Source organism: Physeter macrocephalus, chromosome 7, assembly GCF_002837175.3.
Source record: "Physeter macrocephalus isolate SW-GA chromosome 7, ASM283717v5, whole genome shotgun sequence".
In the NCBI taxonomy this organism is placed as follows: domain Eukaryota; kingdom Metazoa; phylum Chordata; class Mammalia; order Artiodactyla; family Physeteridae; genus Physeter; species Physeter macrocephalus.
In genome coordinates, this window is record NC_041220.1 from 99,614,346 (window position 1) to 99,635,742 (window position 21,397).

General features: G+C 49.1%; 1 protein-coding gene across 1 annotated transcript in view; it reads left to right on the top strand.

The window, feature by feature from the left end:
• Positions 1-21,397, top strand: part of FAM184B (family with sequence similarity 184 member B) — a 128,833-nt gene that overhangs the window by 99,306 nt on the left and 8,130 nt on the right. The window contains exons 10-17 of the mRNA XM_007101877.4: positions 445-657; positions 7,576-7,729; positions 11,171-11,331; positions 14,168-14,346; positions 16,217-16,363; positions 18,278-18,395; positions 20,136-20,240; positions 21,067-21,263. Coding sequence (XP_007101939.2) covers positions 445-657; positions 7,576-7,729; positions 11,171-11,331; positions 14,168-14,346; positions 16,217-16,363; positions 18,278-18,395; positions 20,136-20,240; positions 21,067-21,263 — 1,274 coding nt within the window. The remainder of the gene's footprint in view (positions 1-444; positions 658-7,575; positions 7,730-11,170; positions 11,332-14,167; positions 14,347-16,216; positions 16,364-18,277; positions 18,396-20,135; positions 20,241-21,066; positions 21,264-21,397) is intronic.

A 21,397-nucleotide genomic window follows, 5' to 3' on the forward strand; every position in this document is an offset into this window, starting at 1 on the left:
GGTGGTCACAAAGCACAGAGGTGATCTCCCTGTGCTATGCGGCTGCTTCCCACTAGCTATCCCCCCTACGTTTGGTAGTGTTTATATGTCCATGCCACTCTCTTGCTTCGTCACAGCTTACCCTTCCCCCTCCCCATATCCTCAAGTCCATGCTCTAGTAGGTCTGTGTTTTATTCCCGTCCTACCCCTAGGCTCTTCATGACATTTTTTTTTCTTAGATTCCTTATATATGTGTTAGCATACGGTATTTGTTTTTCTCCTGCTGACTGACTTCACTCTGTTGTCCCCGGATTCTTTGCGCTTGCAGCTTCTACCCCCCTCAGAGTTCCCTTGGGTAGAGGAGGCTCAGCTGGGCTGCGGAGACATTCAGAAAGCTTTTATGTTTAAAGAAAATCCCAGGCGGGGTGAGGGGCACAGCCTGAGGTCGGATGCTCTGGCGGGCAGGTCTCGCAGATGCAGCAGGCTCTGGAGCAGTGCACCAGCAACTACAGGGAGGACCTGCGGGAGCTCAAGCAGCTCTCCGACCGCGAGCGCGAGCAGCTGCGGCGCGAGCTCCAGGAGACCGTCCAGCAGGATCAGGTGGCGAAAGCTCAGCTCGAGGCCGCCCACCAGCGAGCACTCCGCGTGCTCGAGAAGGCCAAAAACCAGGAAGTCAAGGTAAGGTTGCTAACGATGACGTCCAGTAACTACTACCGAGCACTTGCTGTGCAAGCACCTGCTCGGCGATTTATGAGGTGCCTTATGTACATTATCTCCAGTCCCCACAATCATCTTACGAGGTCATTACTATCATATTCTCTTTTTCTGGATGAGGAAAGAGGCTCAGAGAGGTTCAGTAACTTGCTCAGGGTCACACAGCTAGTAAGTGGCAAGACAAGGATTCAGACTCAGGTCCCTTGAGCTTCTGGTATTGCTTTTCCCCATCTGCCCATGATCTTGATATCGTAAGAACAACTTTCTTTCATGACTTGGGCAATGTTATGCATGATGTGTGCTAAGGAGTCAGGCTCAGCCTGGCAGCTAAAAAGAGGAGGGCAGCCCAGAGTTGAGAAAGACCAGCTCAGTAGAAAAAGACCTTCCGAAGGGCTTGGAGAGCAATGATGAGGTGGTCAGGTCCTCGGCGATGTGTAATCAGCAGCGAGGTTCAGGCACCTTTCACCTGTCACCTCTACCTTCTGCTTTCTCAGAAGGCCTTCCCTCCCTGCTCTCTCAGGAGATGGGCTCCTACTCTTACTGCTACAGATAGCACACTGTCACCACGGGCGTCACACAGTGGGCTGGCTTCACACGCTAATTCCCTCTTTATATGATCAAATTCACCAACCTGGAAGCCCCTTGAAGCCAGGAACCATCTCTACCTGTCCATTACTGAATCCTCTCCTAGCTCATAATAGCTAGGTACTCAAGGGTCTCACTGAATTAAAGCCTCAAGTTTAATTTCCCCTTCTATAAATTGGGGATATTGAGACCCACTTCTTTGAGATGTCAAGATGATTAAATGAAAAAACCTGGGAGTTCTGGTTTTAAGGTGGCAAAATAAAGACTTCTGAATTCTTTCCTGTTGGAAATGCTCTAAAAGAACAATAAACACACACAGCAGAAGCATATTCTGTTCAGATGAATCTGGGAGACATCTGTACCCTTGAACCACAATACATGAGGACAGGAAACAAATGGAGACATAGTATATGACCTTGCAGAGCAGAGAGGCTCAAACCAAAGTGCCTGAAGACAGAGAAGGACGAGAATCAAGCTGACAGTGGAACTCAGAGAAGCCAGGAATTGGAGGCACCAGTTGAAACAGAAGGCAAGAGTGAAGTGGAGAGTATGACTCACCTAGAAGCCCAGATTCCCAGCTTACCGAGCACAGTCAGCCAATTACCTCTGTCTTATTTAAGGACAAGAGATTGGGGTGGGAGGCAGCGATCCCTGGGTAAACTAAGCCAGAGAGACTCTGAATTAGGAAGTACCAGTCACAGAGGCTGGGATGAGGCTTGCATCTGAGACTAAGTTTAGGTGAAAATCTGTGTACTGAACCATTAGGTGGACTACAGTCACCTCTGTCACACCCCCAGCAATGCTGTCTCTGCTCAGCTCCAGAAAACAAGCAGCTAGACCCGAGATCCCCAGAGGAACTCACCATCCAACAGATGCCCCCCTGCTGCACCACCCCAGGTACAGATGGAGCTTCTGATTATCCTTCAGTGCCCACTCTTAAATATGAAGAGACAGCAGAAGATTGCTAAACTTCCGAGGAAGTCTCTAATGGGAGAGTGGGAATCCAAGATTATCAAGAGGAAAAGAATGAACTCAGAGGAAATGGCTAATGCGGGGAACAGAAAAAAAAATTCAATGAGGATTGATATCCTCAGAATTAAGAGATTACATTTGCATTCATGGAACAAGGACAACATGTTACTTGCAAAGGAGGGGGCAATTAGAGAAAGAAAGAGTTCTTTTAAAATAAAAAACAGGATAGCAGAACACTTAAAAATCAGTAAATGAGTTGAAATATAGAAAATGAAGAAACATTCCAGACAGCAAAGTAGAAAGACAAAGAAATGGATGATGGGAGAGAAGGAACCAGAAGTGTAGAAACACAATCCAGGAGGCTGATGTCTAGCAAGTAGGAGTTCCAGAAAGAGATCATGGAGGGGAGGAGATTTTCAAAGAAATAACAGAATGAAATTCCTATAAGGAAATGAAAAAGACCCGCCCCAGGCTTGTCTTGAAACTTCAGAACACCAAGGAAACAGAAGAAATTCTAAAAGCTCCCAACGAGGAAAATTGATACCAGACTCAAAGTACTTGAATCCAAATGTCATCAGACACCTCAACAGCAACAGGGAAGCAAGAAGATCATGAAGCAATTTTGAGAAATTCAATTAAAACCATTAGCAAGAGTGAAAATTGAGTAAAAATATATCAGACAAATGAAATATTAGGAAATTTACCTTCTGTTATCAGTTTATGCCTCTCAGCTCCCAGTTTATGCCTCTCAGCTCTTGATGCCTGCTTGCGATAATGATCTGGATTCTTTAAGCATTTCTCCTCCTTTACCGAGAGCACAGTGTTAAGCTTTGTCAGTAGAAGGCGCTGGAGGCCCCTTGCAGGAAGAAGGAGGCTTCTCTTCCTGGTTCTGGCAGTTGCATTTTTGCTCTGTTTCTGGCTTCTGTTGCACAGTTGAACAGCGTCCTGGGTGTGTGAGGACATCGGGTGATACTCCCCCGGTGACTTCACGGTGATCTCGTAGCCCTGGTCCAGGCCCAGTGACTACCATCCTGTGGTCTCGCGATGTGGACACCACAGACTCCATCCTCACACCTGCACACCCTGACTCTTTCTGGGCTCCTGCCCGTTGGCTGCTGTTGCCTGCACCCCGGAAGTTTGTTTCTTGCAACCCTCCCAAGGCAAACGCGGTTCCCTCTGGCCCTCATGTCTGCACTGGTGCCCCCGTTCCTCTGGGCACCTGCCCATCTGTGGCTCACCAGCCCTGTGGAGGGTTACTCCCGCTTGACTTTGGCCTGGGCAACCTGCTGATCTCCATCAGTGAGCTGCCACCATGCCTTCTCCAACAAGGTCTGGATCCCAGGCTGGGGAAGGGCTCCCCCTTCCAAGCTTTCCCTTTCTTGAATGCTCTCCCTCAGCCTCAGGATACCCTTCAGAGTTCTCTTTGCATCTTTAGAATTACTCTCCTATCAGAGCTTAATAGTTCTTTAGATTCCGTTTCCCTTGTTTAAATTACTGTGTGGTTGCTGTCTCCTGTTGGACCCATGCATCTTCCATACACTTTTCCTTGAAGAATATCCCACCAAAACAAGGGAGCAAATCAAGAAAGAGGAAATAAAAGGGATCTAGGCTACAGAGAATCCAACACAGGAGAAGGAAGGTTTTAGGAGCCCAGCTATGCCACTGGCTGAGGGAACAACTCAGTCTAGACTGGAGCATGATGATTGAGGGCTCTAGAAGAGATGCCTCCGAGGAAAAATAGACCTGATGGTTTCTCTGACCAATTTGGCCATGTGAAAGATTGTAGTGAAAGTATTTTACAAAGCTTTTAGAGGTTGTAGGTAGACTTAGCCAAATATCCAAAGAAAACTAAGCACATTAAAAATGCAGTAGTTATTAATGCAAGGAAAACAAAACTTCGTATAAGGTAGATTTTAATAATTATAGTTCATTTAGCTCAGCAGTAAATGGTATTTACTCACAAGAAGGATAAATACTGAATATATTTTACTGTATTTAAAAAGGCAAGATAACTGTATATAAGGAATGGAAGGGGAATAATGTATGAGACCAAAATCCTCATCCACTATAATGGGAAGACAATTCATAATTGCTAAAATAATCAAGATAGAGCAGAAGGAAGGTACTGTCTTGTTAATGGCGGCAAATATCAGAAGAAAGAACTAAGAGTTGCCAGTGGGCAGGATGCAGAAGGAGGAAGAAAGGGGGCTAGGAGGTGCTGGTTTTCCTTTTTTGAAAATATTATTTGGCTCTTCATACTATGTGCATGTATTGCCCCAATAAATAAAATAAAAATATAAAATTGGCTTTTTAAAAAAAGAAAAGAAAAAAGAAATGAGATCATGCAATGTGGACTGCTTGGCACTTAGTAGGTGTTCAAAATTTGTGAGTTCTGGGACTTCCCTGGTAGCACAGGGGTTAAGAATCCGCCTGACAATGCAGGGGACACGGGCTCAAGCCCTGGTCCAAGAAGTTCCCACATGCTGCAGAGCAACTAAGCCCATGCGCCACAACTACTGAAGCCCACGTGCTCTAGAGCCCACGAGCCACAACTACGGAGCCCGTGAGACACAACTACTGTAGCCCGCGTGCCTAGAGCCCGTGCTCCGCAACAAGAGAAGCCACCGCAATGAGCAGTCCACGCACGGCAATGAAGAGTAGCCCCCGCTCGCCGCAACTTGAGAAAGCCCGCACGCAGCAATGGAGACCCAATGCAGCCAAAAATAAATAAATAAGTAAATTCATAAAATTTGTGAGTTCCTTTTCTTCCTTTATTCTCTTAAATCTTTTTCCAGGTTGGCTTGCAATCTATAAGGGCTCAGGCTGCCGAGATTCCCAGGTTATTTGCTGCCGGGTCACGCCGGCCTTTGGGTTGGCCTGAGATTTACCCCTCCAGGCTTTAGGCCTCAATCCTCTGCAGGAGGCAGAGGAAGCACAGAAGGCTGGCCCACCTGCAAGGGAGGTGTCCCAGGGCCTCCAACTGATTGGAAGAAGGAGGATCTGGTGGTGAGAGAGGGGAAGGGTGCTCTGCCCCTTGGGGGGGACCCTGCAGTTCTAAGCCCCAGTCCCTGGTCACCCTGGAACCAGATTCACGGGGTCTTTATTGCTGGCTCCAGTCTGCATGGGATGGTTCCAGAATGAGGCAAGAGACAGGTTGCAGTTCTCGTTGGAGATGGCAGACATCTGGTCATTCCTAACACAGGATAGTGATTAAGAGTGGGATGCCTGGGTTCAAATCCTGGGTCTGCCACTTAAGAGGAAAGGGAGCTTAGGCTTCCTTGTGCCTCAGGTTCCTCATTCATAAAATGATGGCTAATAGTATGTACCATACAGGACCACTGAGAGCGTCAAAAGAGATAATCCACGTAAAGTGCTTAGAACAGTACATGACTGAATAAGAGCTTGTCTTAGTCTGCTCAGGCTGCTCTAACAGAATAACATAGGCTGAGTGGCTTATAAACAACAGAAATGTATTTCCCACAGTTCTGGAGGCTGGAAGTCCAAGTCTCAGACTCGGACAGATTTGGGGTGTGTTGAGAGCCTGCTTCCTGGCTCATAGATGGCCATCTTCTCACTATAACCTCACATGGCAGAAGAGGAAGGGAGCTCTCTCTGAGGTCTCTTGTATAAGGGCACTAATCCCATTCATGAGGGCTCCACCATCACGACCTAAGCACCTCCCAGAGGCCCCACCTCCTAATTCCATCACACTGGGGAATAAGTTTCAACATATGAATTTTGGGGGTGGGGGGACACAAACATTCAGTCCATAGAAGAGCTCAATTTTAAGAAGATCCACTCTTCTTACCCACTGATTCTGCAGGTATTTATTGAGCATTTACCTTGAGCTGCCGTCGTGCTGAGCTCAGGAAATACGAAGATGATTAACAGTCTGCCTTTATGGAGCTCACCTCTAAGGGGAAAGGCAGCCACTCAAACAGGTTGCTGTAATTCAGTAAATTGGAGCCATGAGAGGGCCGCCCATGGTATTTTGGGAGCACAGGGGAAGGAGACTTTATATAGGATGGAACATGGAGAGTTGGGGGTGAAGTCAGGCTGCTTAGGAGGCCCCAAACCAGCCACAACAAGAGCAAGGCCAACAAGAGGCTAGAGCAATTTGCCAGGGATGAGTGTCTGACTTGATATAAAATCTGGCGGCTAAACCCTGCATGGTCTTCACTGCCAAGGGCTTCTGAGCCAGAAGGCAGGCAGGGCTGACCTGAAGACGCCGGGTCAGAGTGAGAGAGTTTGGCTCCATCTTTTACAAACCTTTGCTTCAATCTCTCCATTCACATTCCCCGAGGGATAAAAAGGTCACCAGTTGGAGTTCTCTGAGCCTTGCAGCAAGTGCAAGAGGAGGAAAGTATCGGAGAGTTTGAAAAGTGCGAGACTTTTCTGTCTTATTAAATAAACTCACCAGGGGATGACTGAGTTTCCCACGAGAGGGATAAGACCGTTTTTCCCCGTTTGCTGGGGAGCAGCAAAGCAAAGACGCTGCTGTCTTCAGGTAGCTGCCTTGTCTGCTCACCCCTAATGGGAGCCTCATGCATTTGCTGCAGTCATTGTTCCCAGGGGCTGCATGAGGGAGCGGGTAGGGCTTGGGCCCTGGACACCGCTGCCCATGGGTCACAGTCCTGCCTCCGACATTACCTGTCTTCAGTCATGGCACTCCACCTTTCTGAGCTTGTTTCCTCCTAATCCTGCATCTTTTCTGTGTGGCCTTGGAAAACTAATTCATCCCTCCCAGCCTCAGTTTCCTCACCTGAAAAGTGGTATGTGGTACCGGAACTCTCGGTTGCAAAAAAAATAGAAACTGTTAGTTTCTTACTGCTGCTGTAGCAAAATTACCACAAACTTGGTGGCTGAACATAGCACAAATTTATTATCTGACAGCTCTGGAAGCCAGAAGTCAGAAATCCTAAAATCAAGGTGTTGGCAGGGCTGTGTCCCTTCTAAGGGCCCTATAGGGGAGAACGTGTTTTCTCGCTTTTCCTATAGCCAGTGTCTGTCTGTCTCTTTCCTGCTCTCTTCCTCCTAACACCAAATTCCCAACGATTGGCCCAGCTTGGAACAGGTGTCCACTCTGGTCCAGTCAGCTGAGAACAGGGGTTAGGTTCACACAGCACAAAATGGCTGCTATGGCCAGGCCATCACTGTCATTCCAGATGGACAGGGGAGCATTCGCTGTAGCCTGATAAGCCCTCCATCAGGGAGTGGCAAGTGCTCAGGGCGGGGGCCCCAGCACAGAGGAGGAGCTAGGCAAAAGGGACAGGTCTCCCCTCTGTGCCCACTTCCATGCCTCCTTCCTCCCGCTTTTGCCCACAGGCCACAGAGGAGCGCTTGAAGAAGGAATCCAGCCACAGCCTCCAGATCCAGCACCAGGCGCACCAGCTAGAGCTACAGGCCTTGGAGGAGAAGGCCCAGCAAGAGCTCCAGGGAGAGCTGGAGAGGATACAGGCTCAGCAGGCGCTGTTGCTAGGTATGCAGCCAGCTGTGCACCCAGCAGCGTTCACACGCGGAAACCAGGGGCAGCAGGGGGCCCAGGGGTAAGGGCCAGGGTGACTCTCCTGGCTCTGATGCCAACAAGATGTGAGATGTGGGACAGGTTGCCCTCAGCCTCATTTTCCTTTTCTATAAAGTGGAGTTACACTTGTCCTTCCATCATAGAAGCATTGTATGGATTTGATGAGATATGAAATATAAAATGCTTAGCATGCAGCATGAGCCCAGTGAGCGCAGATAATATCATCGTCATTACTGAACATAAGCCAGATCTCTGAGCCTCCGTGAGAGTTTCATGAGATAACCTCAAACGCTCACTTCTGAAGATTTCTGCAAATATGGGGACTTAGGCCCCCAGGCTCCTGGCTGTTCCCTGTCCCCGCATTATCCCCAGCATGAAACTCACCTCCTCTTCAGTTTCCACAGCAAAAACCTGTCACACAAAGCATTCTGGAAGTTTCCAGAGGCAGTAAAGATCTCCAAAGCTAAATTGCCTGGGCTTGAAGTCTGACTCCAGTGCTCACTGTGTGACCTCAGGCGAGTGGCTTAACTGCTCTGTGATGCAGTTGCTCATCTGTAAGATGGGAATAATAATAGTATCCACCTCACTGGGCTGTTATTAGAATTATGTGAGTATATACATGGGAAGAATAGAGCCTGGTACATGGTAAATGCTATGTAAATGTTCACTGTCATTGTTGAATATTCCAACTTTGCACGGCTGACTCTAAGGGCCTCTCTCCATTTTTGTAGATCATCTCTCTCCCTCATTTTCTCTTTTACTCTCATCTTCGTTTTCACTCTTAAGAGTAAGACCAATGCCCTCCTTATTTCATGCCTAGCATTAAAGACCATATTGACCTTTTAAAATATTCTTTCAATCCCAGACAGTGCTCTCCTTAAGAGAATTCTGGGAGGAGCATTTTCTTTACCTCCATAAGTGAATAAGTTCTACCTGCTGCTTGGTTGAGTTTTCATTATGCAGTATGTCCTGTTCACTGCATGTCAGCACGTCAGCTCTGCACGTTTCCGGATGAAGGAGAGAGACAGAGAGAGTCCCACAGATTTCCTAGTTAGCAGCTACCCTGGAATGAGGTGGCCGCGTGGGAAATGCTCAGGTTACCAGCATCTAAAGGAGACGCATTACACGAGATAAAACCTGGGTTGTACCACCTGTCTCAGAAACAAGACTCCCCAGATTGAGATCAGGCTGGACACCCCTGGTGATTTCAACACCCCACAGCAGCCATCCCTGCTGCCCCTTCCCTGGCCCCTCTGACCCCACAGCAGCCCGGTCCTTACCTGGACGAAAGAGTCAGGAGGGACCCTGGGGACAGACGGGGGTGCTCAGCACAAGTCCCAGGAAGAAGGGGCCTTGTGGACTCTGTAATGACGATAGCAAATTGTAGGCTTTGTGGGTGGCATTGGGTGGGTGGGAGCACGGACCACCACAGGTGATATTAGAAATTCCTGGTTACTCCTGTTCAGATGTTGATCTGGAGAGACACACCTGACCTGCAGTATAGGTCAGTGTGTGAGGGGCAAAGAGTTTGAGTGTCCACCAGATTACCTGACATACTGGGGTGGGGACCCAGACATGCTGGATGAATAGGTGGATGGGCAGGTGGTTGGGTGGATGGGTGGATAGATGGATGGATGGTGGGATAGTATGAGAGAAGAGGGGCAGGTAATGAATGAACTGTCCGTAGTTCCTGCTTTGCTAAAGGGTTTTATTGCACATATTTTTGTGATAAAGGATTTCAGAAATTGTGTTGTGTTTAAACTATAGAAATCACTATAATAAAATCCTAGAGGATAAGGAAGATGATCAAGTAAAGTTTTCAACATAATAGCATCAGAATACATTAAACTTTTTTATGTGTTTAAATACTGTCCTTTTCAGAGAACCTTAGTAAACTTATGGGAAATCTTTTACAACTGATACGCTTTCACAATATCATTAATTTTCACTCTAAACATCATTTATTTGTTTTACAAATATATGTTGAGCACTTGCTTTGTACTACGGCCTGTACTGGGTATCTTGTGGCCTCTAGGATTATTGGAACAATGTTTCAAAAGTAATTTACAATAACTAAAATATGGTCTCAGAAGTCCACAATAGAAAATAAAGTATCAAATTTACTAGCACTTGAAAATCATCTTCTCTTTAAAAATTAATAGCTCGGACTTCCATGGTGGCACAGTGCTTAAGAAACCGCCTGCCAATGCAGGGGACATGGGTTTGAGCCCTGGTCTGGGAAGATCCCACATGCCGCAGAGCAACTAAGCCCGTGCGCCACAGCTACTAAGCCCGTGCGCCACAGCTACTGAGCCTGCGCTCTAGAGCCCGTGAGCCACAACTACTGCAGCCCGCACGCCTAGAGTCCGTGCTCCGCAACAAGAGAAGCCACCACAATGAGAAGCCCGCACGCCGCAACACAGGGTAGCCCCCACTCGCCGCAACTAGAGAAAGCCCGCGCACAGCAACGAAGACCCAACACAGCCAATAAATAAATAAATAAATAAATAAATAAATTTATTAATAGCTCACTGAATAGTGTCTACTCATCAGAAAATATTCTTTTTGAAATGATTGTTTTCTTTGCCTTTTGATCATGCTGGTAAGTGTTACACTATCAGAAATCACCTACCATCCTCAGAGGAGAAATTCGAGTTTCTGGCTGTACTGGTCCCCGAGTTAAGGAGGGCGTGTACATTTCTCCTGAATGATTCTGGTTTTCATCATGATCCTGTTGGGATGACGTGCCATCTCCCGCCTTCACAATCCAGCTGGGACCTTACATCCATGAGAAGTAGAACCTGTGAATGTTTTGTCTCCTTAAGTATTGGCACAAATGTCAACATTTCCGATTTGAGACCCGCACCCCCAGAAGAGGCCACTGGGTCATTTGCTAATTCCCTGTTCTTCTTAGTTTTCTGACTTGGTGCTGAGGCCAGGTGTTGCCTCGGGGTTCAGCTCTGGACCCAGGCTGTCCCACCTTAACCGACCACCCGTCCTAACTAACCAGCAATGGCGAAGCAGGTGGTCCCAAGGGAAGAAGAACCATGGGAAGTGTTGAATCCTGACTCTACCACTTATTAGCAGTGTGGCTCTGGGCTACTTAACTCAGCTTCTCTGAGGCTCTGTTCTCTCGTCATAAAATGGGAGGGATAATACTGGATAGGATGGTAGTAGGGCTTAACCGAGAACAGTTTTCAAGGGTTTAGCACATTTAGCACTCTATACATGGTACTGTTGTTACTGTTCTCTTGAAATACGTTAAGTAAGTTTGGGGAACTCGAGCCAGCGCCTGCAGCAGCTCCCCACTCCAGCCCACCCCAGAGACTGTGGTCCCTGCAGATGAGCCTTGGGCCTCTCCGCACTCCTGACCTTCCACCGCTCTTCCTTTTGCAGAGGCCCTGACGCAGGAGCTGGCGGAGCAGCGGACTGCCTGCTCTGAGCACCAGGACCTGGAGGCGCCGCAGGCTGAGCTGAGGGCCCCGGGCAGTGTGGGCAGGCGGCAGGCCAGCAGCCAGTGTCCAGGGGACAGCGAGGACCGTGCCAGCACTGCAGAGGTCAGCAGCCCTGCCCTGCCCGTGCCACACCCTTCTTGGAGCAGTGTGAGGGAGAGGCTCTGGGTGCTTGGTCACCCCCTGTCTGAAGCGGGGAAGACCCTCTCTTTCCACAGGCCCGGGGCACACTTGATGAGCCTGCAGGCTCCCATCTTTAGAAAGCGAAAACAAGTTTTAAGTGCAGCCTGTTATCTTAAATTCAGATGCAGTGGGATCTCAGGGTGTTGGTGCCAGACAGGGTCCGTCCTGTAGACCTGCAGAGAGTTTCTCAGAACACCTCCCCAGACAGACTGCCTGTCTAGACCTCCCTGTTCCTGTGACGACAGGTGAGCTTGTCACCAAAGGTCAGTGCTGACTCTCCTTGAACTTTCTGGTCAGACTCGGCCCATCATCCCCCTCCTTGCCCTCCATAATTCCTACCTTGCTGGGTAGCCCAGGGACCTCCTAACAACCCAGGCATCTCTCCCCAGCCCACCACATATGGCTTCAGGTATTCATCTAAAGTGCATCTGTGTAAAGCCTTCAGTGGCTCCCTACTGCTACGAGAATAAGCTCCCAATGGTCAGTCTGACATTGAAAAGCCTTTACCCACTGGCTGCCTATCCCCCTCTGCTCTAAATGCAGGCTCTGCATCCTGCCTCACTGCCTTTGCATATGCCCTGCCCCCTGCCTGGGACCCCTTCCTCCCTCTTCAGTGCCCAGCTGATCCTTCAGTGCCCAGCTGATCCCTCCATGCTACGGGCCTCCCCTCCACACCCGTGACCTCTCTACCCTCTGAGCTCCTGGAGCACTTCCTGTTGCTATAGCTCAGCTGGCACCCGCCTCTACTGCCTGTCCTGTTGGAGACCCATCACTTCATGGATGCCCTTGTTTCCTCGCCCGGACTAGGCATCCTTTGAGAACGAGCCATGTCTGCTTCATCTCATCCCCAAGCCCCACCCCCAGTGCTCGGCACACAGCTCTGCACACAGTAGAGTCTCCACCAGGGTGTGCAGACGGCCACAATTAGTTGGTGTCCCAGCCCTGCTGAAGATCGCAGGAACATGGGGATGGTTCATTCCAGATTTTGCTGGTATTGAGAACCTGAAGACAATTTCTGTGTTTAATGAGAATTATTAACTAATGATGTATCACGATGAGTTCAGTTCAGTTGGTAAATTCTAGCAGAGGGAAAACAGAATATGATCCATTAAATGTTCTAGGTTGGTGGGGGCCACCTGGACCTGTGGAAGGAGATAGGGGAAGTGTGGGATGGTGACCGCTGGTGGCTGGAGGGCCCAATATTGGGCCCTCTGCAATGAATGACAGGCTTGCCTGAGGGCTATGGATAGAGACCGGGGCTGGGTAGATGAGACGGTACCTGGTCATCCACATCCAATCCTCACCTACACCTCACTGGAGGGAAGCCCTGAACCCTCCGGGAGGAACAGCAAGGCCCTGGGTGATATCCCACACAGAGAAGAAGTATATCCACGGGAAGGAACAGCCCCAGGCAGCAGGAGTGAAAGGGGGGTGCAATGTCAGGATGCATTCCCAGCATGGCCACCACTGCAGGTAAGTGGTGTTGCATCCACTGGGATCTTCTGAGGAGCCCCATGAAATAATTCTCAAATCTGTCGCAACCAAGTACAGAGGGGGATGCGCTTATCCAGCAGCTTCTCTCTCCCACTAGTCAAGGGTGCCCCCACAGGACCAGGCTCTTCAGGTCATGCAGGTGTGAGTGCCGGGTTGTGCCCATGGGCATATCCCACACTATGCAAACCCCAGGGCTGGAAGCAAGAGGTCCAAGGCCTGGGCCACACATGATCCCTGGGCAATGCTGTTCAGTCTTTGGAAGGAACAGATGCACAAACCTTCAGGCATGTTTGCATGGACTTGAAAACTGCTACATTCACTAATCGGGGATTAACCCTGACCCCATTTAATGGTGGATATCAGTCTTTGTATTTCTGTCTGAACCATTGACATTCAAGCATCATTTCACAGCAAGCATTCATTTGGCACCTGCTGAATCCCAGCTACTGTGCTGGGTGCTGTAGGATTGGGAAGGGGAAGAGGAGATGGCTCCTTCCCGGAACAGCCGCTGGGCTGGTGGAGGAAACCAGCATTTCAACAAATCAGCACACTTCATTATAACCTCTACACGGAGAGGATCTAGCTCTCAGAGAAGAGAAAGCTTGTCGCCTCTCCCCTGAGGGGTCGAGAAGGCATCACCAAGGCAGGAATGGTTGGGTGTGGAAGGCACCCTAGGTAAAAAGATGGGCAAGGGCAAGTGCGGGGCAGTGGATTACAACTGTGGTGGCCTTAGAGTCACCTGGGAAGCTTTCTCAAAAGACACAGGGCTGGGATGTACCCAGACCCGCTGTATCAGAATCCTGTGAGATGATATGACAGATTGTTATTGTTCAGCAAATATTCAGTCTCCCCTTCCTCTGCCCTGTGTGGTTTCGCCCCAAATTCACATGTTGAAGCCCTAACCACCAATATGATGGAATTTGGGAATGAGACGTTTGGGGGGTAATTAGTGAATTAGTGTCCTAACAAGAAGAGACTCAGAGACACCCTACCCCCCCTCCCCACCCCCCACCCCCACTCCACACAGGTGCAGTGTTGGGCTTGTTTTCATTTAAGCCACATTCTTGGCTCACCAGCATTATTAGACTTTTTGAGGGCCACATTTGTCCGACTCTCAAAGCAGAAAACTTTAAGAGACTAGACGTGAGCTCCTGAATCAGGAGCCCGATTTGGGTTCCAGACTGGGTCTTTGCCGCGGCACATCTCTGGCCCTGTCTGCCATTGCGCCTCCTGCAAACGGCTCTTCTGGCTGCTTTCTCCCTAGGAGGGGGGCGGTCCGGGCCAGGCGGGCTCCCCGACGGGCAAGGGCGCCGCCGAGCAGGAGCCGAGCGAGGGATGCGGCCTCTGGGAGGAGAACTCGCAGCTCAAGGAAACAGTGCGGCGGCTGCAGGCCGAGGTGGAACAGCACCGGCAGGAGGCTCTGCAGCTCCGCGACCAGCACAGGTAGGTCTGCGGGTCGGAGCTTCTCTCCTCTGCCCCTTGGCGAGCCTCTGGGATCTAAGATTGGGTTGCACCCTGGGCATCTTCCCAAAGAAAGGACTCCCTAGTACGCCAGCACTTCACTGATGTTACTCCTTTGACCCATGGAAAGTATCAGTGGTCTAGGAATTCTAGATCTCAAAACTGCCTAGGATTAGCCCTGAAATTGGGGGAGGGGTACCCTATTTCCCTACAGATCAGGGAATTTATGGAATCAAACTTAACGATGCCCAAAGTATCCTCAAAACTAGCCTTAGGGGGCTTCCCTGGTGGCGCAGTGGTTGAGAGTCCGCCTGCCGATGCAGGGGACACGGGTTCGTGCCCGGGTCTGGGAAGATCCCACATGCCGCGGAGCGGCTGGGCCCGTGAGCCGTGGCCGCTGAGCCTGCGCGTCCGGAGCCTGTGCTCCGCAGCGGGAGAGGTCACAACAGTGAGAGGCCTGCGCACCGAGAAAAAACAAAAACAAAAACAAACTAGCCTTACGGAGTCAGTGCAGTGGAATAGTTAAGACAGTTCTGTGTGCTCTTAACTAGCTGTGTGACCTTGGGCGAGCCTGCTAATCTCTCCAAGACCCTGCCCTTACCTGTAAAAGGTAGAAAACACCACCCCCTCTCAGGGCTGTTGTAGAATGCAGTGAAACATATAGGAAGATGCTTAACACTGACCCCGGAACTCGGTAAATTGTGGTGGCAACTCTGATTTCCTTGTCCAGGCTGGATAGCCCTTTATCAAGTCCTGAATTCATGGCCTTTTTTTCCCTGGCTGGCAAGTTTATAACTACAACTTTAATTTCATTAATAGATATAGGACTTTTCAAGTTATCTGTTTCTTCCTGAGTGAGCTTTGGTAGTTTGTATCTTTGAAGTCATTTGTCCATTTCATCCCAGAGTTTGAATGTTCCAGTCCCCGGCATAAAGTTCAAGTGAAAGTAGGCCTGAGGCTCATCTGAGAAACAGCCATGAATCCACCTGGCCAAGGTGGAGCACCTTAAATTCAGTTAGGGACTCACCATGTGACACTGGAATAAGGAGACTGGACCAGAGTAGGGGCTCCTAACCATTTCCGATTACAGCCCCCTCCAGGTGAGGCAAACGATGTCCCTCTCCTGGAGAAGGATATCATCACACAAAAATATGCATGTACTTTCAGAAGGTGTCAGGCCCCCTGAGGCTGGTCTGAGGATCCCTTACCTCACCCCAAGGTTAAGAAAAGTGATAGCTGATGGTCGAACATACGCTTTTGTGCCACGGGCTGTTCTGCACATGGATTAACGTGGTTCATCCTTTCAGTAACCCTATAAGGTAGCCACTGCTGTCAGATGGAGAAACTGAGCAGAGCGTAGCTCGCCCAAAGTCGCGCAGCTAGGAAGTGATGGGGGAGGCCACGGAGGGACGCAGGCAGCCTGGCTCTAAACTGTTCTCCTAATCCCTCTCCCATCCTGCCTTCCCACCCTGGACCGCTGGTCTCCCAGCTCTCAGGGTCCACAACGTTCGGTAATTCTGATACAGAATCTCAGCCTCCAGGCCCACCCACCTCCCCCAAGAGAAAGGAGTGTTTTCTGGGACTCCTTTCCTGAGCTGTCCTCCACCCCTTCCCCCAGAAGGCTGCCCCTTTGTGCTCAGGTTTCTCCTTCATGGAATGCTGGGGTGGAAGGTACTGAGAAGAGGTTCCACAAGCTGGACCCCACAACTCAGAGACCCCGGATCTCCTTCCCACTGTGTCCTGACCTTAGATTCTGCAGGCCACCCAGCAGAGTGGGGAGAAACTCCAGTGCCCTAGAGGTTCAGTCCCTAGAGCCTGGACAAGCCCAGCTGTGCTTCCACCCCGCCCACAGGCTGCTGGAGGAGGATCAGCAAGCCCGGCGGGCCCGGGAGGTGGAGATGCTATGCCAGGAACACCGGAAGGAGACGCAGGCCATGGTGGCCGATTTCAGCAGCGCTCAAGCGCAGCTCCAGGCCCGGCTGGCTGCCCTGGAAACCGAGTAAGTGAGGACTTGGCCCCAGGTTGGGAGGGACTAGTAGATGTACCATTTTATTAGGGGGACCAACTCATCCTAGTGTCCCCAGGACTCTCCTAGTTTTAAAACTAGAATCCCGAGTTCCAGAAGCGCCTCAGTTCCAGGCAAACTGGAATGGGTGGCCGCCCGTCTTTTTATGAGACTGCATTCCCATCTTGTGCAGGGTACTGGGAATCTGTGAGGAATGAGCATGGTTTGACCCTCACACACAGAAGAAGATCAGGGCTACTTTTTTATGAGCATTTCCGCCTTCTAATGTGCATCGTGTCATTTAATCTTCACAGCAGTTCTTCAGGGTGGAAACCATTATTCCCATGGATTGATTAAGAAAGCAAGGGCCCCTCGCTTTCTTAATCAATCCATGGGAATAATGGATTGTGCAAGCATTCATTTATTCATTCAGCAAATATTTGTTAAGGGCCTACTGTGTGCCTTGCACTGTTTTAGGCTCTGGAGTTACAGTGAGAATAAAACAAAGACTGTGCTCTCATAGCACTCACAAATTCTAGATGGGGATTCTGACCAAGAAATAAGCAAACAAATATTTAACTTCATATCAGGTAATAAAAGTACCTGAAGGTACTAGAAGGAAAACAGGATCAGTGTCTAGAGTGCCAAGGGTGGGCAAGGAGGTGACATTTAAGCATAAAGAGGCGAGGAAATGAGAGCGCCATCTGGACGAAGAGCATTCCAAGCAGCCAGAACAGCAAGTGCAAGAGCCCTGGGGCCTGCTTCCCAAGACCAAATAGCCAGAAGGCTTAAGTGGAATGAGTGAGAGAGTGATGATAGGAACTGAGGTTGGCAAGGTAGCTGGGAGGTGTGGAGGAGATGCTGTACTGAGCAGGAAGGGGTTTGGGTGTATTCGGATGGAGTGCACTGGGAAGCCCTTGTAAGGCTTTGAGAATGACTGACATGGTCTGAGATACCTTTTAACAAGGTCACTTCTGACTGCTGAGAGGAGAAGAGACTGGGAGATCGGGGTTAGTGACAGGGAGATCAGGTCAAGCAGCACTAAATAAATTTAAACGTCACCTGTCTGACCCTTGTGCTCTTAAAAACTGTCCTCCACTGGCTCCAATACAAAGCAAATCATCCAAAATCTGCAGTGGAAGGTTTTACCAGCTACCATCTAATGGGTACTTAGCACGTGCCGGGCATGCATTATCTCACTGAATCCTCACAACCACCCAGTTTCACGCCCATATTAAAGAAGGAACTGAGTCTCACGGGCAAAATGCCCAAGATTACATAGCTAGAAAAAAGCAGAGCTGGGATAAAAGCCCAAGTCATCTCACCCCAAAGCCCTGGCCTCTTATCCACTACAGTCCGTAGATCACTGGCAGCCCTCACCGTCTCTCCCCCACCATCCGGAGGTTATTTCTCTCCAGCTTCACACTGAAAGGGCGGTGGTACCAGCTGCCCCGCTGCTTTGCAGAACTAGCTCATGCCGTGCTCTCTGGATGCCAGCAGGTGGCACGGGAGCCACATCTGTATTGGCATAACCTGCTGGCCTCGGCGTGGGTGGGGACGTTTTCCGGCTGAGGCCTCTTCTCCCAAACTTCGCTGGTTCTTGAAGCCCCACTGAATGTGGCATCAGTGTGCACACACAGGCCTTTGGTTCCTGGGCCCTACAGAACCTGGGGGAACTGACAAATGTCAGACTGGGAGTTGCAGTTCTGGGCTCCACCTGGAGCTCTGCAGCCAACTCACTGGGTGGCCCTGGGCAGGCTCTCTGGGCCTCAGTTTCCCCTTTGGTGAACAGAGAGTGGCCGGCCAGGCCAAGCAACATAGCAGCGTCCCCATCACGTCCACCTCTTCTCCCTCCTTGCGGCTGAGTCATTGCAGCATGGTGGCTAACTGCATGCCTGCTCCAAACAGACTGAAAGATTCCGGAGAGAAGCCAGGGAAGGGGGAGTCGAGGCCGGAGGACGTTCAGCTCATAGGCCGTCTGCAGACCCGCTTGAAGGAGAGGGAGGAGATCATCAAGCAGCTCACGGTGAGGCTGTCAGGGGTATTCGCTTTAGCCTAGCACTTCCATGGGTGCCTAAAACTGTAATCCTGATAACCCTAAAACTACCTTACAAAAGGTCCTTGGTTATTTTTCCCCTATTATATAAAAAAATACATGCTCACTAAAAAAAATTAACACAGGAAGTAGAAGGCAAAAAAAAAAAAAAAATCACTCTCAAGTCCCACACCATCTGCCTGATGTTGGTATTGGTTTAGTTTTTTTAACCTACAGCATTTGGGAAAATCTAGAATGGTTTGCACCTCACACTCATGTCTCCTCACACTTTAACCGTTGCTTTAGGCTTTTGCCCAGACTTCCTGTGCTCCAAGGTTTGGTTGGAAGTTCTCTGTAAGCCAGCTCCCAGTGGCTTACATTCAGCTCTGGGGTCTTTGGGTGATACACTCGCGCCTGTCAGCGTGGCCCATGCGGGTCAGCTAATTAGCCACATCAGAAGTCCAGCTTCTTCCCGCCGTCTCTACCTTCACCACCTTGGTCCAGGCCCTGCTGCCTCTCATGCATGATGGAGAGTCCACTGGTCTCCCCACTCACTCCAGCCTCACCCCACTCTATTGACCTCACAGCGACCAGAGTAATCTTATAAAAATGTAATTCGGACCACAACACGGCTCTGTTCAGCACCTCCTGTGGCTCCGTCCTTCTCAGAGTAAAATCCACGGTCTTATGGTGGCTTACGCAGCCACACATCCTCCCACAATATACATGCACACTTGTATCCCACGCCCATCCTTGCACCCTCCTGCTCCCCAGTCACATTGCTTCATGTCAAGATGAAGAGGAAAACTTAACCACCAACTGAAAATTAGATGATACTAATAAGGAATTGCTTGTTTGCTAAGTGTGACAAAGGTATCGTGGTTATGTTTTTTTCTTCAGAGTCCTTATCTCTTAGAAACACTTATCAATGTTTTTTTTTGTTTTTGGGTTTTTTTTGGCTGCGTTGGGTCTTTGTTGCTGCACGCGGGCTTTCTCTAGTTGCAGCGAGCGGAGGCTACTCTTCGTTGCGGTGCGCGGGCTTCTCACTGCTGTGGCTTCTCTTGTCGCGGAGCACGGGCTCTAGGCCCGCGGGCTTCGGTAGTTGTCGCACGTGGGCTCAGTAGTTGTGGCTCGCGGGCTCTAGAGCGCAGGCTCAGTAGTTGTGGCGCACGGGCTTAGTTGCTCCGCGGCATGTGGGATCTTCCCGGACCAGGGCTCGCACCCGTGTCCCCTGCATTGGCAGGCGGATTCTTAACCACTGCGCCACCAGGGAAGCCCTCAATGTTTTTACAGATGAAATTATACAACAACTGGAACTTGCTTTAAAAACAATACAGCAGGAAAGAAAAAAGTGAAGAATGACACAGGTAAAGAAGATTGGCCATACAGTGATTGTACCTGGGTGTTTCTTTTTCTTTGTCTTAATAACTTTCTGCAGTAGATTCTGCTCAGATCCTAAGAGTACCTGGATCTCTGACTTCCCTAAGGCATTCCAAAAAAGCTCGCCCTTTCCTTCACAAGAGGTGCTGGGGACATAAAGGCCCCAGAAATAAAGGTGCTTCCTCAAAGCTTCAGTGGGTGGCAGCTTGATTCCCACTGACTTCCCCTCCCTTCCCTGGTCTTTCCTCCTCTCTGTAGTCTGCTCTCACACAGCCATCTTCCTTCAAATTAAACTCAGTGTGCTGTGTAGTTAGTTAGGCTCCTTTAGACTCAGTTGTATTGTTTTTCCAGGAGGAAAGAAGATTTCACTATGCAGCATTCCCCAGCGCAGTGTCCCATCGGAATCGGTCCTTCTCTTTCAATCCTCGCCCACGGTATTTGACCCCTTCCATGAAGGTAAATTGGTCCTACCGGTTTCAATGCATTACAAAATTCTGCTGGCTTTGTTTTTCCCAAAGGTAATGGCAGCTTACTTATCAATTGTCCGGCATTCATTTAGAGGAATATTCATTGAAAATAAGACCCCCAGGAAATAGTCCAAATTATTAATAAACAGTATTTATATCTGGCTAGGCAGATTACATTTTTTATTTTTATGAGTTTTTTGAATTTTCCAAACTTTTTATATATAAATGTGTCACTATTAATAATGGCTATATCTGGGTGATAGGAAGGAGAGAGAGAAGAGCAGGAATCCTTCACTGTAATTTTTCCTTTTATAAAAATTTTTGGAATTTATTACAGTGAGAATATTCACATCCAAATCTCTCATCTATCACAAAATCCTAAAGTGCTTAAAAAATTGTAATTTTCTTGTAACTCATAGGACAGTAAACCTAACCCAAGCTAAATTCACATAAGCTCATTTATAACTTTTATATATCCCTCTTGGTGTGACAAAATGTAAGTTTCACTCCAGAAATATTAATGTGTTTGAGGACAAGGTGGGCCCAGCTTCTGCTGGGGGTGTTATATAGCCTTTTAAAACCTAAAACAAGATTTTAAATTAAAAAACACATTTGTCACCAGAAGTTTTGGATAAGAGATTGTGAGCCTGTGTTTTTTTAAAGCACAAAGTGGATTGGAAGAAAAAATGCTTTAAAAAATAACATGTAAGTTATTGCCTCCTTGCTCATATAATTTCGGTTGGGCAGGCCTTATCTACTGTTACAACAATGCCTCTTTGGGTGGTACTAACAGGCCTTTCTTTTAATACCAACAGAAAAAGAAGATGGAGGAAGTGCCCAGCCGAGTGGTCAGCGTGCCAAACCTCGCTTCCTATGCTAAGAACTTTCTGGGTGGCGATCTGAGCTCCAGGATCAACACTCCGATAACTAAGTCACCCAGCTTGGACCCAGGCCCCAGCGGTGGCCAGCCTTACAAACCCACCCCATCTCTAGATGTAAAAACTGCCACAAGGTAGGGGGCCAAAGCTATGATTCCATTTTCCCATAGTCAGGAGGGAAATTAGTATTCCTTTCTGGTACCTGTTAAATACCCAGCATTTGGGCCAATACAAAGGGTAACGAAACAAGCCCTGCCTTGGACAAATT